The 15,560-nt window shown below is 59.8% G+C and overlaps 9 protein-coding genes across 9 annotated transcripts; 4 read left to right on the top strand and 5 right to left on the bottom strand.

Annotated features, from left to right (window-relative positions):
• Positions 1 to 232: 232 nt before the first annotated feature.
• On the top strand, positions 233 to 1,901 carry CcaverHIS019_0212800 (uncharacterized protein; the record flags this gene model as incomplete). The annotated part of the gene is made up of 3 exons (XM_060598385.1): positions 233 to 401; positions 442 to 449; positions 1,146 to 1,901. 3 exons carry the CDS (start codon positions 233 to 235, stop codon positions 1,899 to 1,901), a joined length of 933 nt encoding a protein of 310 aa, XP_060455184.1.
• Positions 1,902 to 2,310: 409 nt separating this feature from the next.
• On the bottom strand, positions 2,311 to 2,830 carry CcaverHIS019_0212790 (uncharacterized protein; the record flags this gene model as incomplete). The annotated part of the gene is made up of 2 exons (XM_060598384.1): positions 2,311 to 2,415; positions 2,726 to 2,830. The coding sequence occupies 2 exons, from the start codon at positions 2,828 to 2,830 to the stop codon at positions 2,311 to 2,313; spliced, it is 210 nt and encodes a 69-aa protein (XP_060455183.1).
• Positions 2,831 to 3,872: 1,042 nt separating this feature from the next.
• On the bottom strand, positions 3,873 to 6,183 carry MAS2 (uncharacterized protein; the record flags this gene model as incomplete). Its single annotated transcript, XM_060598383.1, has 4 exons — positions 3,873 to 4,043; positions 4,386 to 5,513; positions 5,615 to 5,782; positions 6,097 to 6,183. 4 exons carry the CDS (start codon positions 6,181 to 6,183, stop codon positions 3,873 to 3,875), a joined length of 1,554 nt encoding a protein of 517 aa, XP_060455182.1.
• A 403-nt stretch (positions 6,184 to 6,586) lies between these two features.
• Positions 6,587 to 7,780, bottom strand: SCL1 (uncharacterized protein; the record flags this gene model as incomplete). Its single annotated transcript, XM_060598382.1, has 8 exons — positions 6,587 to 6,841; positions 6,927 to 7,120; positions 7,218 to 7,304; positions 7,341 to 7,422; positions 7,490 to 7,584; positions 7,646 to 7,658; positions 7,693 to 7,723; positions 7,758 to 7,780. The coding sequence occupies 8 exons, from the start codon at positions 7,778 to 7,780 to the stop codon at positions 6,587 to 6,589; spliced, it is 780 nt and encodes a 259-aa protein (XP_060455181.1).
• Positions 7,781 to 8,031: 251 nt separating this feature from the next.
• Positions 8,032 to 8,528, top strand: CcaverHIS019_0212760 (uncharacterized protein; the record flags this gene model as incomplete). Its single annotated transcript, XM_060598381.1, has 3 exons — positions 8,032 to 8,221; positions 8,315 to 8,448; positions 8,505 to 8,528. The coding sequence occupies 3 exons, from the start codon at positions 8,032 to 8,034 to the stop codon at positions 8,526 to 8,528; spliced, it is 348 nt and encodes a 115-aa protein (XP_060455180.1).
• Positions 8,529 to 8,670: 142 nt separating this feature from the next.
• On the bottom strand, positions 8,671 to 11,358 carry CcaverHIS019_0212750 (uncharacterized protein; the record flags this gene model as incomplete). The annotated part of the gene is made up of 2 exons (XM_060598380.1): positions 8,671 to 8,737; positions 8,777 to 11,358. 2 exons carry the CDS (start codon positions 11,356 to 11,358, stop codon positions 8,671 to 8,673), a joined length of 2,649 nt encoding a protein of 882 aa, XP_060455179.1.
• A 178-nt stretch (positions 11,359 to 11,536) lies between these two features.
• Positions 11,537 to 12,248, top strand: PPM1 (uncharacterized protein; the record flags this gene model as incomplete). Its single annotated transcript, XM_060598379.1, has 2 exons — positions 11,537 to 12,143; positions 12,199 to 12,248. The coding sequence occupies 2 exons, from the start codon at positions 11,537 to 11,539 to the stop codon at positions 12,246 to 12,248; spliced, it is 657 nt and encodes a 218-aa protein (XP_060455178.1).
• A 295-nt stretch (positions 12,249 to 12,543) lies between these two features.
• On the bottom strand, positions 12,544 to 13,942 carry AGE2 (uncharacterized protein; the record flags this gene model as incomplete). Its single annotated transcript, XM_060598377.1, has 7 exons — positions 12,544 to 13,423; positions 13,460 to 13,530; positions 13,574 to 13,617; positions 13,653 to 13,717; positions 13,753 to 13,777; positions 13,809 to 13,898; positions 13,930 to 13,942. 7 exons carry the CDS (start codon positions 13,940 to 13,942, stop codon positions 12,544 to 12,546), a joined length of 1,188 nt encoding a protein of 395 aa, XP_060455177.1.
• A 322-nt stretch (positions 13,943 to 14,264) lies between these two features.
• GDT1 (uncharacterized protein) lies at positions 14,265 to 15,555 on the top strand (the record flags this gene model as incomplete). Its single annotated transcript, XM_060598376.1, has 6 exons — positions 14,265 to 14,298; positions 14,331 to 14,375; positions 14,454 to 14,596; positions 14,760 to 15,260; positions 15,319 to 15,424; positions 15,461 to 15,555. The coding sequence occupies 6 exons, from the start codon at positions 14,265 to 14,267 to the stop codon at positions 15,553 to 15,555; spliced, it is 924 nt and encodes a 307-aa protein (XP_060455176.1).
• Between the last annotated feature and the right edge of the window lie 5 nt (positions 15,556 to 15,560).

Raw genomic sequence — 15,560 nt, 5'->3', positions numbered from 1 at the left:
ATTTCCCACTCCTGTTGTTGTGGCACCCAGCTGGGTGCTGGCGAAAGTCCCGTTGCGTTGGCATGTTTTATCTGATACCCCCACCTCCACCGCCACCTAGTATGAACAATTCAGGGCCATAGAGCGGGGACCTCTGAGACTGTAGACCTCCAGCCATCACCTTTAGGATCATGCCGACGACGCCGAACACTACTCGTTCCCATCACCCATTCTCCTTGACCTCCTTGACAGCATGTCCACTGTCCTGGTCCGCATCCCTCACTCTGAGGGTGGCGCGCATGATGATGACGAGCCCCTCCCCGCTTCACGCTTCGCAGAGCCGTCATCCAACCCAGATGACCCAGACCTGGCCACTGTCGTTCGGCGTATTCGGTCCGCTAAACGTATCGTTGTTGTGTGCGGTGAGTCCTGCATCAAACCACCGTACGTTCTAACTTGAAGGCGCAGGTGTAAGTACAGCCGCATCGATACCCGATTTTCGCAGCTCGAGTGGCCTCTTTGCTCGTGGATGCGTCAAAGACTTGTTCCACATCAAGAGCCTCACCTCACCGCACCTCTTGCCTTCGCACCATGCCCTCCTGTCCGACTTGAACCGCCTAGCAGACCAAGCCGAGCCGACAGCCTTTCACCTCTTCCTGCGCGATATGGATCGCGAAGGACGGTTATTGCGTGTGTACACCCAAAATATAGATGGGCTGGAAGCGCGTGCGGGCCTCAAGACAGGCATACCTGTCCCGAAGCGACGCGGTTCCTCTCGCTCATCTTCGCAGCCCCAGCCATCGAGCTCCTCGACCCATCCCCAGCCGTCTCAGTCATCCACTCCCTCCCTCTCGCAACCCCAACTACTATCAACCCCCAACCCCACCTCCCAAGCCCCTTCCCCCGCCAGCGGCGCCACCACCCCCAACACACGCGAATCGTCCCCAGTCCGCTGTATCCCCCTTCACGGCCTCCTCTCAAGTATGCACTGTACGCTGTGTTCGGAATCCGTCTCCTCGGCTTCCCGCTTCCCTCTCCCAGACGAACCGCTATCCTGCCCAAAGTGCGACGAGGTTGCTTCCATTCGCTCAGCTCTTTCGGAGCGCCAACGAAAAGTCGGCACTCTTCGCCCCTCAGTCGTACTATATGGGGAAGAACATCCACAGGGCGAGGCGATTGGAACGGTGATGGAACGCGACTTGCGTGGTACCGGACCCCGGGGAGAACGCGAAGGCCGCGCAGACCTCCTCCTCGTGGCTGGGACTTCGCTTTCCATCCCGGGAGTTAAGAGGATGGTCAAGGAGATGGCTAAGAGTCTCTCGAGGAGTGCGCAACCCGTCAAAGCGGTATACGTTAATGCCGAACCACCCTCCAAGCCTACCGAGTGGGACGGCGTATTCGACGTCTGGGCACAAGGTGACGTACAAGACCTAGCCGCACTGGTTGAGGATACGTCCTTTGCCCCGCCTCTTCCAAAGACACCTCGGAGGAAGAAGGACAATGGTCTACCCACCCCAAGCACTGGTTCGCGGAAACGCAAAGCCGAAGACGATGACACGCCAACAAAGCGAACCATGCTTCTCACGCCGGCCAGCACGCCTCAGAAGAGCCGGAGCTCGAGCCTCCCTTCCCCCAGCCCGCTTGCTTCTCCGTCGCCACCACCGAGGCCTGTATTCGTAGCTGAGGAGCCAAAGCCTACTTGCGTGGCAAAGGTACAGGCTGCGAAGGGCTCGCGCAAGGTGACGCAGAAGAAGGACACTCGGAAGCGCAGGAAGCATTCCCCATCCCCATCCCTCTCGCCTGAGCCAGAGGTGACTCCCACCAAGCCGGTTGCGCGCTTCTCACCTCCGCCACCACTGTCGTTTGACATGACATGTTTGGTGGAGCCGAACAATGTGAGGTGCCTTGATGATCGAAGATGATCGGCGGGGTATTGCTATTGCTAATAGTTGCTTAGTTGATTTGTAGAATGTACTGTATGTATTTTTTTCTCTGCGGTGTGCACAAGGTTGGGCGAGTGAAGGCTTTTTGTGCACAGTACAGAGTACAGCGTGACAATGCAGAGCAAGGTCGGGTGGCGCGGGTGGGCTAGCGTCAGGCGGAGGTCTTGCGCCACCGCGGGTGATGTGTGACGTGTATGTGTGCCAAGACTTTGGCTCTGTTCCGATGCTGCTTATATCCACTCCCACTACTACAGGTCACAGAATGCACAACATTGGTTTTATGGATTACACAATAGGGGTTTGAGTTGGGTCTGGTTCAGAATAAGTCAAAAGTCGTTCGTCTGCCGTCTAGGTCTCTCCCTATATTCCCTATTAGGGGGTTGGGGGGCTACACCATTGAGAGGTGGTCGTTCCAGGCGATCATGGGCGCGGGAAGCTGGCGTGGACGGCGGAGGCGGCCGAAGAAGCCGCGCGGTGCGTGTGTTTCAACGTGCTGTTTGTTAGCGCATGACCAAACCAAGCAAATGGCGCCGGGAGTGAGGAAGCGGACGCCCGATAAAGATCGGCGGGCGGGCCGTGTAGGAGCGGTGTCACCCGGACGCAACAATGGATGTGTGCCGAGCGCCGTCGCGTGTGATGATCAGGGGTGACATCACATCGACACGGCGCAATGAAAAGTCGAGGATGCAAAGAATCCCAAGATGGAGATGGTGGTTGATGTGGGGATGGTGGATGGTGGATAGTGGATGTGGAGATGGTGGATGGCAGATGAGTTGGAGATGGTGGAGAAAGTGGAGACTCACGGGAACAGCAACGATAGCAGCTGGGGGGATCATACGCGGCTGGCGGCGGGCTGCGCGTCCAACGAGGGCCGAGAGACGGGGCACGAGCGTCTGCGAGGGGTGCATGATGATGTTGGCGGTGTCCGCTGGTGGTAGGTTTGTTGTGATTTAGAGGAGGGTGCGCGATTACTGCGCAGCGGTGGGTGGGTTACGATGAGGTGTGGAGAGAGAAGAGATGAAGAAGAAAGAGATGATGAGATGTGAGACGAGAGAGTCGAATTGACTCGTCGGTTCTCGGTAGTTTGTGGCGCTGGGATGTGTTGGGTGTGTCACCGCGGGACGGTAACGGGCGGTGTCGCAATACGAGGTGGCAACCGAGTCAAGTTTTGGATGGATTGATGCGAGATGGAGGATGTAAGATGCAAGATGCAAGATACAAAAGAGAAGACGTGGACAGACTAGAAGAGTCTGAGCAGCTGGACAGCTGGACAGCTGGACAAGAGGAGCACAGGAGGGGGGGAGTGTTAGTGATGGTAGTGGCGGGGGGGTGGGGGAGGACCTGTAAGGCTGATCGTGACGCTGATTATTGTACATTCAAAGAGTCACTCAGGTGGGCCAGGGGCTCGGGGCTCGGAGGTCGGCGTCTAAGCAGCCCCCCTCTTGTTGCGCTTGTCATAATATCGGGATACTTTCCAACGTTGCAGATGACCATGTGGACGCATCATGACTTGGACTTGATCCCTTATTAGTCGTCATTAGTCTTTCGAGTAAACTAATACCAGCTTGTCTTGCTTTCGGGCCCCGCCTCGTCTCCCCGGTCTGATTTTGTGGGGATATGGGGAGGACCCTGAATGGATTTGGCATGTTGACGGTGTGTTTGGTATAGAATTGTTGGCAAACTACCTCATCTGTTCCGAGATCGGTCATTTACCCCTAGATGGTGATCGGTTAACACGGCGTACACCGCAACATGAATCCTTCGAGACGACGCGTCATACAGCCCACAGCCCTTGTACACTCACGCCTGCCCCACTCTGATTACACTCACACAACACAACAAAATACAATGCTATGCTTGCTCTACGTCTAACGCAGGTGTCACTGACAGGTGGTGTGCACCGGTGCGCTCCATGCCATTCCTCGGCGTCGGCTTCCGCCCCTTGCCCGCTTAGAAGGGCTGCTTGCCCAGTCCCCACGCGCGCAGCGTTCCGCGCACGTCGCCGAGTGCTTCGACTTGGCCTTGAGCTACAATCGTAGGCTCACCGCTGCCCAAACCATAGTTGAGCGGAACGGTGCGAGAGCTCGGCCGCAGGACACGTGTAGCCGTCCGGTGCAGGTCCTGTTGCGTCAGTGTGTGTCGGAGCGAAATGGGAATCATCACGCGATAGTCGAGCTGGTGGGCGAGCAAAATGACGAGCAAAATGACGCACACAACATGGCCTCGTTCCAGGGAGCACTGTCCCCTGGTCCGCCACACAATGGCCCACCACCATCTGCCCACCCATCGCAACCTCTCCAACATCGACACCTCTACTGCTGAACAGCCCACCTCCGACGCGGTCGGACAGACCCGCTATCGGCTCTTCACCGCCTCAACTCCGACAGGCCCGCCCTCTGCTCCCAAACCCCTCCACTCGGACCAGTTCAGCGTTGGCCCCTCGGGCCTCCGCTCCGCACTCACATCAATCGTCAGCGCGTCAATCTTGGCGCACATCTCCTCGACCGGCACCTTGTGTCCGTGGATCTGCGTCTGCCGCCCAAGATCCTCGACAGCAGTCAACCGACTCTCGAGCGCCATAACAAGCTGCGACTTGAGCATGTTCTTTGCGCGCAGGAGCTCGATCTGGGAAATACCGCCCTTCTGCGGCCGAGTAAGCGTGTCCAGCTGGTGCGCGATAATGTTGGCAACACTCCCCGCGAATTGAGGGTACACGCTCATTGCAATGCCGAAAAGACCAGAGTCGGCATAGCAGTGGTGGAAACCGGCGCAGTAGTCGACCGCGTGGTAACGGTTCAGAACGTTTGTGTACAGGCGCGTGTACATGCCCTTGCCAGGTCCGCCTGCACTGAACGAACCACCGCCACCGAGCAGAGTCTGCAGTGTTGCCAGAGCGTAAATGTCGGGATCGTGGACACCGAGACCCTCAAAGCCAATGTAGAGGTGCACAAACTCCTCCTCGGGCTTGAGCATGTATTCCTCGCCGCCAGTGTACACTGCCTTGGCGGCTGCGAGGTGCCTGTCGCTCTCCAATGGGGGGTTTACGACTGTCGCAAAGCCCTTCGCTCCGAGCGGCTGCGCCGACGCACCGGGCCGAAGCGAGCTCTGCACATGCGTCTCGCTACTGGCAGGTACACTGCCAAAGTGCTTGTCGGCAAGCTCGACCAGTTCCTCATGCTGCATGCCAACGCCCGAAACCACGATACGCTCGGGACGGTACCAGTCGCGCATGAAGCCGCGGATCTCGGCGTCGCCCAAGACATCGAGCTGGCTCTCAGGGCACAGGAGTGGCATGCCGAGCGTGTTGTCCTTGAACGCGACCGTGTGCATGATTTCGGGAAGAATGAGCTCGGGCTTGGCCCAGATCTCTCTAATCTCGTATGCGGCTGCGGCCTTTTGCGCCTCGAGCTCCTCGGGAAGCAAAAGGGGGTGGAGGATCGTCGATGAAAGAAGCGACATGGCGAGGTCGAGCGACTGGGGGAACACGGTCGACTGGTACATTATCGTCTCGCGCGACGAGCTGCATGTAATCTGCGAGCCGAGCTGATCGATGAGGGTCATCATTTCCTCGTCGCTGTGTTTGTCGGTGCTCTGGGAGTCAGCGCGATGGTCGAGCGGCAGCGATGCCCGAGCCGGCGAGCCACTGAATGTAACAGCTCGACAGTCATGACGCGGGCTGCCTCTCAACCTACTTTGAACGCAAGTCGGTCTAACAAGTGGGACGCGCCGCTCGTGCGCTGGCTCTCAAAGCGCGACCCGGCATCAACGTATACGCCGACGGCGTGGAAATGTCCGGGGCTGGCCTCGGTGGTCACGCGCACGCGGTTTGGGAGTGTCGTGACGCGAGTGACTGGGCCGGGCTGGGGTTAGTGTGAGCGAGAATAAAGGGAGTTTGTACAGCGAGTCCTGCCAAGCGGTGTGGAGTGGAGGGGAGAGAGGTGGGGCGATGAGGGTAGAGCGAGCCAGCTGTCGAGCGGGGTTGGACGAGAGCGAGCCACCCGACCACGGGAGTGGGGGATGACCAACTCTGCTGGTCGGCTGGAGCGGGAGAGACTGGAAGAGGCGGAACGAGGGGGGGAGAGAAGAAGGAGACGGCGGACCATAGCGACGAGCGGCGCTGTCGGCGGACTGACAACGCCTGAACTTGCCAGAACGCGTTCGCACAAATACTCACCGCAGCAGCAGTAGACGCGCGCCGGGTCGCCGATACCGTCGAGGGACGGAGCAATGTGCGTGCAGCGCGGGCAGACAATGGCAGCATGGTGGTTAGTGTCTAGTTGGCAAAGATGGATGCCTTGCATGAGCAAGTTGGGCGACGGCTTGGACCGGCAAAGGCGGATGTAAAAATCCGGCTCCGGAGAGGGGGCGATTAAGATGACCGAGTGACAAATAGAGGGCGATTAGGAACGATGACGCGGCTAATTCCAAGACGCCTCGGATGCATGCAAATGCATGTGGCAGTTGCTGTTTGGTGTGTTCATGACAATATGTGGCGGCAGGAGACAACGACAGGTAAATCCTGAGTCGTTGGGAGATGCATCCTTGACAAATCCGCCGTCACCGCCGCTCGGACTTGCGGCAGTCACTGGCGACACCACTTCACCCGCCACTCTACTGAACCGTACATATGCAAACTTCTACCTGTCTACACATCACCTCACGCACTAGTCCTTCTCTCCCACACGGACGAGCCACTCGTCGCGCTCAGCCTCGCCCATCTGGCGGAAACGTCCGGTGCCACCCAGCTTGCCGCCCTCTCCTGGCTCGTCTGGCGACGTCGAGGTGATGCCAATCTCAATCTCGCCCGCCTTAAAGTCGGTCGCACACACGTTCGAGAGCGTCTCGATCGCGAGCTCGATCACACCCGCGCGGTCGAGATTCAGCGACCGGTTCTCAACAGACTTCCACTTCTTCTCCAACTGCTGTCAGCTGTGACTCGAAATCTCCTCATGCTAGGCCGCCCCTGCGCAGTTCGCAAAGCGTCTCGCTCCGCTTGCTACTCACAAAGTTGGTCGCCTCGGTCTGCTTCTGGCCGCTTGCGACAGCCTTGTAACCGACGTAGTAGCCAGCAGGGTCGATCATGAACACCTGCGGTCCACGCTCGTCATCGGGCCCAATGAGGATCATCGAGATGCCGAGTGGGCGCATGCCCGCACGCTGCGTGTACACCTGGTTGATGTTGGCCATGCGCTTGGAGACTGGCGGGTGATGAGGAGCGGGAGGAATGTACGAGGTGACGTATAGATGAGAACGAACGCGTCAGTTAGGCTGTCGGATGCGAACGAGCTGACTCACGCGCATCAGGCGTAATCTCGTAGCCAAACTTGTAGCGGAACTCGGCCGCCTCTGACCGTGTACGCTGGACCTGTGCGCGCGCGTCGGCTAGTGTCAGCTCAAGAGCCCTCTCGTTCAGCTCACCAATGCGGCCAGTGACGACACATCCGATCGTCGGCGTGATCTGGAAGACGTGGGTCACCGTCTCGGGGTCAAGCAGCTTGTCCTGTTGTCAGCTCCTTCTTATCCAGCTATGCGGAACCGCAGCGGGAACGGGAAAGGTGAAGACTCACAGGTACCTTGCGCTGGGTGATGACGACGGCTGTGTCCTTGCCACGGATGGCGAGCGACGTGATCCCCGCCCCACTGATGGCCTTGAACGCGTATTCTGCTGTCAGCTTCGGCCCAGGGTACCATCTGGGCAAACGCCCAGTACGTCTGAGACGCACCGACTTGGTACAGCTGGCATTAGCAACAACATGGGGGAAGGACGCACCCGGCCTTCAGGCGAGAAGACGGTGAGGTATCTGTCGTTAGCTAAGGAAGTTAACAACATCTAACCGGTCGTAGGATGAGCGGGACATGTTGCGTCGAGCTCGATAAAGTGTAAAAGTGCAGTCTGTTGTTGAGATCAATAGACTATCTAGACTGATCAAGAGTGACGACGAGGACGTCAGCGAGCAGACGCGTAAGTCTCCACGTGACAATCACGTGGATTAGTTTTTCTTAATTTTTGGATTGATCCGGGAAATGTTCGCCATCGCCACCCAAGTTGCCCTATCTCTATGTATATCTTGATCTTGTGACATCCAGGCTCAAGGCGAAAACAAACACAATGGCAAAGTCGCTCCGCTCAAAGGTCAAGCTCGCTGCGCGCCGGCGCAAGGCCGTCATGTCGCACTACGCCGTCGCGGACGCCGAGCGTACTGCTCGCATTTCGTCTCGTATTATGGCCAAGGCTGGCACGAAGGAGGACGCAGAGGGGGATGCTGCGATGGGGGAGGGCGATGAGGAGATGAAGGAGGGTGAGTACAAATGCGCAGCTGGTAATGGAGCAGGAACCAGCTGTGATAATCGTGCCCTGATGTTGCGGCTAGCGAGCCTGCGCTGACATCCAGAGACCAAGAAGATCTCGACTTCGGCACCCCGCGGAAGCCGCCGCGAGGAATGGCGTAAGAGCAAGGGCATGGATGCTCGCCCGAAGCTCAAGGGCCAAAACAAGCACGGCGTCCCCATTTCTCGGCACAAGGCTGTGAGTAACAAGCACTCAAGGACCCAACTACGCTATCCAAACGAGCTGACAGACAGGGCAAGACCAAGCGCCGCCGCTAAGCTTCTCTCATCTACGATAGACTCCGAGGCCGCGGCCTCGCCTGTGGAACACCGCCGCGCCGCCGCTACATCGCCGCGCTTGTTGTACTAGGATACCCATGCATCCGTGATCTATGATGGTACAAGTCTAGTCGGGGCAAGTCTAGTCAGAGCGCCGGAGCTCGTCCAGCAGGTCCTTCAGACGGTCCCACTCTGGCTCACCCTCGAATCTGGAGTCAGCCCATCCTAACACAAACATGGATACTCACGCATCCTTGGTACGGCCCATGAACGTCCGCACGATCCCGCGCGCTTGGAAGCGCCAGTCGCCCTTCTTCCCCTCGACGCGGGGCACCTTGGGCCCCAGTAGCTGGAACGTAGCCACCAGGTCCTCGACCTCGCTTACGGCCTCGGCGAAACGCGCACGGTCACGCTCGACCCGCTCGTCGGAAACGACGTCAGCGCGGTATGCACGCACATAGTCCTCGAGCGCACCAGCCCAGTCCTCCTTCCATCGCAGGAGGCGCGCATGTGCGCGCCAAACACGCGGGTCGTCGCTGATTCGGGGGAAGATGGTGCTGTCAAACAACCTGTCCACGAGGGGGAGCAGGCCCCACCCCTCGTTACTTGTGGGAGGTGGCTTGCCGTCCGCAGGGCCGTTACCATCGTTCCATGCGTCCCTCGAAATCGCGTCCACAAGCTTGTCTAGCACCTCGGGGTTGACGGCCACAAGCGGGTCCTTGGTGCCCATGACCTCGACGACACGGGTCATGGCACGCACAGCCTCGGCGAGCTCGCCGACGTCGATTGACACAACCATGTAGTTCTGCCACATGCGCCAGTTGTCGTAGCTCGTCCGCAGACCCGACTTGAGCGCATGCCACGCGAGCTGCTTCGTCTCGAACGTCACGGGCTCGGGAACTTCGCCCGGCTGAAGACCCTCTTCGTTCATCCTCAGATAAACGGCCGCGAGGTTGTTCCATCCTTCGCTGTCGTCGGGATTGACGCCAACCTGGCGCTTGAACGCATCGCGTGCTTCACGCCACCGCTCAAGGCGCATGTAGCATACGCCAAGCGTGAACCACGCCTGCGCGTAGAGAGGGTTGATCGCGAGCGCCTTCTTGAACGCGCCGACGGCCGCCTCATACTGCCTCGAGCTAGTGTATAGCGCACCCAGGGAGCGCTGGCAGCGCGAGTTGCTCTCGCCGCTCACCTCCCATGCCTTGTCGTACTTCTCGATTGCAGCGGCACGGCCAGCCTCTGGGTCCCGAATACCCACGTCACCATTGAGCGCGAGGTCGCCCAGAACGCACCACAGCTTGGCTGCGCGGGCCGAGGAGAGCTTGGCGCGGCGTGCGTCCGAGAGGCTGCTCTTGCCGAGCTGCACCACAACGTCACTCTCAATCTTACGCCCCTCTAGGAGGTCGTGAACGAGGCGCTCAGCCTCACTGTCCATGTCCATCCGCATCATGGCAATGGCGGCGTCTTCCCACATCTCGAGACGTGTGAAGATCTCAAGCGCGGACCGCACGACACCGAGCGAAAGGTAGCGCTTGGCGAGCTCGCGCTCCATCTCCCACTTGGACGGCAGAGGCAGCTGATGGAAGTACTGGAGGCGCTCGGCCGGAGCCGAGTCGGCCGTCGGCATCTGGTCAATGAGCGCGGCGAGCTGGAGCGTCGACCGCTCAACCGTGCGCGAGCGGTTCGCCTCGAGGCGTGAGCGGAGGAGGAGTGCAGTGGTGTGGATGCTCCAGTTGCGGGGGTGAGAGAGGACCCGTGCGAGGAATGGCATCATCTGCTGGTTCGTGAGGCCGTGTGTCGGCGAGTCATTGCGTTGCGACAGGCACAGCGAGAGAAGGAGAGCCTGGTCAAGCGGGTGCAGCGGCGGCTGGTTCGATGGGTCGAGGTGGGCGAGTGCGCCCGAGCCGGTCTGTGTGACCTTGGTGAACTCGGTCTCTTCTAGCAGCGTGTCGTCGTTGAGCGCCAGAGTCTCTGGTACCTTCTTCTCCACGACCTCCTCGCCCTCTCGTGCACGGCTCTCGGCAAGCAGAACAAGCTGCGAGTAGTCCATCACCTGGAACTTGGTACGGCGGCCCATTGCACCAGCGAGCTCAAACTCGAGGCCGCTAGCTCGCGCGGCCGCGAGGAACGCCTGGTTCGCGGCTCGGTCCTGTCCCAAACGCGACTGGAGGAGGCCGAGTTCGAGCTGCAGCGCAGCGGCCGTGTCTGCGTCAGGCGCAGCGTCGACCAGAGCAATAACCTCCTGAATTATGTCGTCTGACAAAGCAACAGGCTCGTCAAGCAGGGCAAGGTGGACGAGGTGGCTGCGCAGGAGCCACCAGGGGAGGGTCTTGAGCGCGGCAGACTTCTGCAGGTAGGCTAGCAGGCGCACGGAGAGGAGAAAGAGGGCGGGATGAGCGGCGAGGTGGTATGCCGGCTCACCCAGGATGGTGAGAGCTGGAAGGGCGCCAGCGTTGGCCGCAGCATTGGCGGCGTCCGCGTCGCCGACCTCACCGCCGCGCACGGCCGCGATCACGTCGGCAGGTCCAAAGTCGAGGTTCGGGCCAGTCCAGTTGGCCTGGACGAAGGCGTGTTGCAGCGCGACCGCTACCGCCAGCAGAACAAACGCGTCTTCATCGGAGACCTTTGGGGAGGAAGAAGAGTCCGAGTCTGTCGCGCCCTCCTGCAGCCCGTCGAGGAGGTTGGGAACGAGCGCGAGCACGTCCGTACCTTCCTTGCTGAAGACGACGGCGCGGAAGTCGGCGCCCTTGACCGCTGTGACGATTTCTGCCGCCCGGCTACTCCCAGACGGCGCAGAGAGGCTCGCGAGCGCCCACTCGAGGTCGGACATGGTATTTTGTTGATGCTGACCAACTTTTCGAACTTCGAGCAACCTCCATCACAACTTTACGGAGAGACAGTAATCTCCGCGTACATGACGTAACCGTCCCATTGCATCCCGGAGCGCGTCACTAGATGGCCGCCGGCGTAGCTTTGGGGATTGCACAATCACTCCATCACCATCACCCATGTCTCTCCGACCAGGCCTCCTCCCGCAACTGGCGCGAATCGCGCGTCCTACAGTCCAGAAGCGCGGCTTCCATTTCCTTCAGGAGACCCGCGCGGCCCGCCCCGCTAACCCGTTCAAGCGGGTGAACGACACTCACGCTGTAACTCGTGCCGCGCCGGCCCGCAAGAACAACAGCACTCTCCTGTACTCGATTGGCCTGGGACTCGCCGGATTCGCGCTCACGACCCGTACCGTCCGCTGTGACGGCACAAACATCAAACCCGCGCGTGCTGGTCCCGCCGAGCTGCCGATTCCCCAGACCGCCGCTGACCCGCCCGCCGAGAGCATCGTCTCGCTGCCCACACTCACGTTTGGCGCTCTCACGGGTATCTGCGCTGGCGTATTCGTCAAGAAGGGGTTCAAGCTCGTCGCGTTCCTCCTCGGTGGCGTGTTTGTGCTCCTCCAGTACCTCCAGTCTAAGAGATACGTGACTGTCGACTGGAACGCAGTTTCCAAGAGCTACGACGGCACGTTTGCGAACACGGACGAGAATGGCCAAGTCGTGTACCCCACGGCGCAGGGCCTGCTGAACGGCTTCATCGACTTCCTGACGGCCAACTTCCAGCGTGAGTTGGGGCTGACTTGTCAGCTCGAGAAGGTAGATCAGAAGCTGACTGACAGAGCGCGCGACGTTTGTTGCGGGCTTCCTCCTTGGCCTGCGTGTCGGGTAGACGAAACGCCAATCCGCAGAATATTGAATAGAAAGAATGCAAACCTGAAGTTGATGTGATCATCCAGATCAGGCGTCTGAGTTGGTCATCCTGTGTACTTGTGTACTTGTGTATAAGCACATCTGTGTAAAGCAAGTACAGACAGGTTGCGCAGAGGCATGACCAGACGGACGTGTGGCTACACACAACACAGCACGAGGAAGCAATCTGCTTTTTGGCAACTAGACTCGCCATGCGCTCTACACTTTATTCAAACATGATGATATGCGCCTACGCTGTACAACGGCCGAGGCCTCTAGCCCCAAATGTTAGCGAATGGGTCGCGGTCGTCCTTCTTCGGAGTAGGTTGGGCCTGAGCAGGCTGAGCAGGCTGGGCCCACGGGTCAGATCCCCAGGTGTTGGCACTGGCGGTAGTGTTCTGACCCCACCCCTGCTGCGGCTGCTGCTGAGCCTGCGGCGGCTGGCCCCATCCCTGCTGCTGCTGAGCCTGCTGCTGAGAAGCACCCCACGCCGCCTGGTCTCCAAAACCGCCTCCCCATGTCGGCACGGGCGCAGCGGTCGCCTGTCCTGTCGGCGGCTGGGTGCTGGTGCCCCCACCGTTCCACGAGCCAAACTGTGAGCTCTGGTTCTGGTTGAAGAAGTTTCCCTGCTGCTGCTGCTGTTGCGGCTGGGAGAACAGGCTCATGATGTCGTTCTTCGACGACTGTTGCTTCTGCGCAGGCGGGGATGGCGCTTTGAAGTCGAGATCAAAGATGTTCGACTGAGGCGCGGCCGTCGGAGCGGCAGCTTTGGCTGCCGTCGTAGCAGGCTGAGCAGGTCGGGCGGCAGGAGCAGCGGCGGGAGGGGAGGTAGCCTTTGACGCTGAGGCATGTCCAGACGGTCCATCGTCGAGGAAGTTCAGTAGAGGAGCAGGTGCTGGGGCCGCAGTGGGTTGGGAACGCGACTGGCGCGAGAGGAGTGGGTGCGCACCACCCTGTCGAGGTGCGGGAGCCGACACGGTCGGAGTCGGCCGCGCCTGCGCGGGAGCCTGTGGACGAGCCGCGGGGTGCGCGGCTGGAGGGGAGGCTGTGCCGCTCGGCCCGGCACCGTCTAGCACGCTCGGATCGGCGGGCGGCGGGCCCTCCATAGCCCACCGGCGACTCTCGTACTTGCTCCGAATGAACGACTCGATTTTGCTGCTGTCAGCTCGTTCGTCGGAGTGCAGAGCTCACTGGTCGGGCGGGACGTGGCCGGCCTTGAGGTGGCGCTCCCAGTACGCGTTGGCGCGCGTGTTGCCCCACTTCTGGATGTTCTGTTGTTAGTTGCACATAGACCTGGAAGCTCACGTCCATCTGCTCGGGCGTCCAGATATCTAGGTCGATGCTCTTAACTGCGTGTCAGCATCCAGAAGCGCCGGGAGCTGACCCTTCGAAATGTGCGTGCCCATCGCGCGGTGGATACCCGAGCAGCGGATACAGACAAACACGCCGCTGCCGTTAGCTGGGGCTGATATTATGGAGCTCACAGGTTCCAGGAGGCCCAGCGCGCGTCTGGAGTCAGCTAGGTCGGTACGTCACGCACCATTCTTCCGGCAGTCGGCACAATTCTTGTTGTCGGGCTGCTTGACGAGGTCGCGGAGGATGCGCGCGTTGCGCTCCGTAGTCGCCTTGTCTGTCATTAGCTCGGTCGAAGCGGAGATTACCTTGCCTAGACATGGTTAGGTGGCAATTAGCGAGTGTTCAGTGTCTACAAGGAAGGAAGGTGGTTGCACTCGAGACCTAAGGCCAGCAAGGACGTGGTCGGAGCCACGTGTCCGTCTTTTTTCGGCTAATTCTCGGATGTAAATGGTGCCGCAAAGCAACTGCCGCAATTCTAAAACATCGTTTCTAATGGGTTCTAATCATTCGGCCCCAAGATATCAAACGGAACACGTTTACTTTGTTTGAACGGTCCGACTCCCCGATCACCTACAACTCAACTTGCCATTTCGACTCTCCACCTCTCCACCACATCCACTATCAACCATTCACAAACAATATGGCAGAGAAAACACCAGAGGAAGGCAACTTTCGTGCGCGCCCCCTGCGCCAGCGCTCACACCAGACGCCTTCTACCAAGCGTTCATCATGATCGTCGTCTCTGAAATCGGTGCGTACGCGATGTGTGCAAGGCGCGGCCGTCCAACCCGCAACTATCAACTACGCTGGACTACGGTACTGACCTCAGGCGACAAGACGTTCCTCATTGCGGCCATCCTGGCGTCCAAACACAGCCGCGTCACCGTCTTCGCTGGCGCCTTCGGCAGCCTGGTGATCATGTCGGTGCTCAGTGCCGCGCTGGGCAAGTTCATCCTCGGGCTCGTTCCAAAGGTGAGTCGAGGCGCCGCCTTTCGCGCCTCTTTTGGGGCGATGATGGCAGCGGTACGGTGTTGTTCCACAGCATATCGGGTAGGGAAACGGCCACCGCCTCATTCCCCATCCTTTGTCCGCGTCCCTGTGATCTCGAGCTCGCTTGGTGTGGATCTGACCCCAGGTGTGGACGCTCTGGGCGGCCGCGGCGCTCTTCCTCGTCTTCGGAGTCAAGATGGCCCAAGAGTCGCGACACATGCAGGGCGACGAGATGGCCGAGGAAATGCGTGAGGCCGAAGAGGAGATCGAGGAGGACAGCGCGGAGCATGACCCAACCATGCGGGGCGCGATGCCGCTCGAGGCGATCGAGGAGGGACGGGTTGCTCGTCCACTCTCAAAGGGGCTGAGTGGGAGGACAGAGTCGCCAGCTCCGGAGCGCGGACGCGCACCCGAGCGTGGGCGGCGGACGGCGTCGCGGTCCCGCAGCAGGCCGAGTATCCAGATCTCCATCCCTGGGGTCGGGCCGCTCAAGGACGCTCCGTTTATCGCACAGGCACGGGAGAGCTGTCGCTCGGGACTGCAGATGGTTACGAACCCTGTTTTTGCGCAGGCTTTCATTCTAACTTTCCTTGGCGAGTGGGGCGACCGCTCGCAGATCACTACTATCGCCATGGCAGGTGCACATGTGAGTGTGGAGCCGGCGGGGATCCGCTGAGAATGTCCCAAACACTGCTGATACCCAGTCCGTGCCCGTCATTGCGTTCGGTACCATTCTTGGCCACGCGCTGTGCACCCTCATGGCCGTCATTGCTGGGAGATGGATCTCGACCAAGCTCTCGGTGAAGAAAAGTGAGCTTATACCGGTTCCTCCGAAGCTGACAGCAGTTACGATTGCCGGCTCCATCGCGTTCATCTTCTTCGCCATCCTGTACGGGCACGAGGCATATACTGCCGGCGTGAATGGGGATGTGGACTGGTAGGCGCG

This window comes from Cutaneotrichosporon cavernicola (assembly GCF_030864355.1).
Source record: "Cutaneotrichosporon cavernicola HIS019 DNA, chromosome: 2".
NCBI classification, from domain to species: domain Eukaryota; kingdom Fungi; phylum Basidiomycota; class Tremellomycetes; order Trichosporonales; family Trichosporonaceae; genus Cutaneotrichosporon; species Cutaneotrichosporon cavernicola.
The sequence above is the reverse complement of the archived record's forward strand: the minus strand, read 5'-3'. Positions and strand labels throughout refer to the sequence as shown.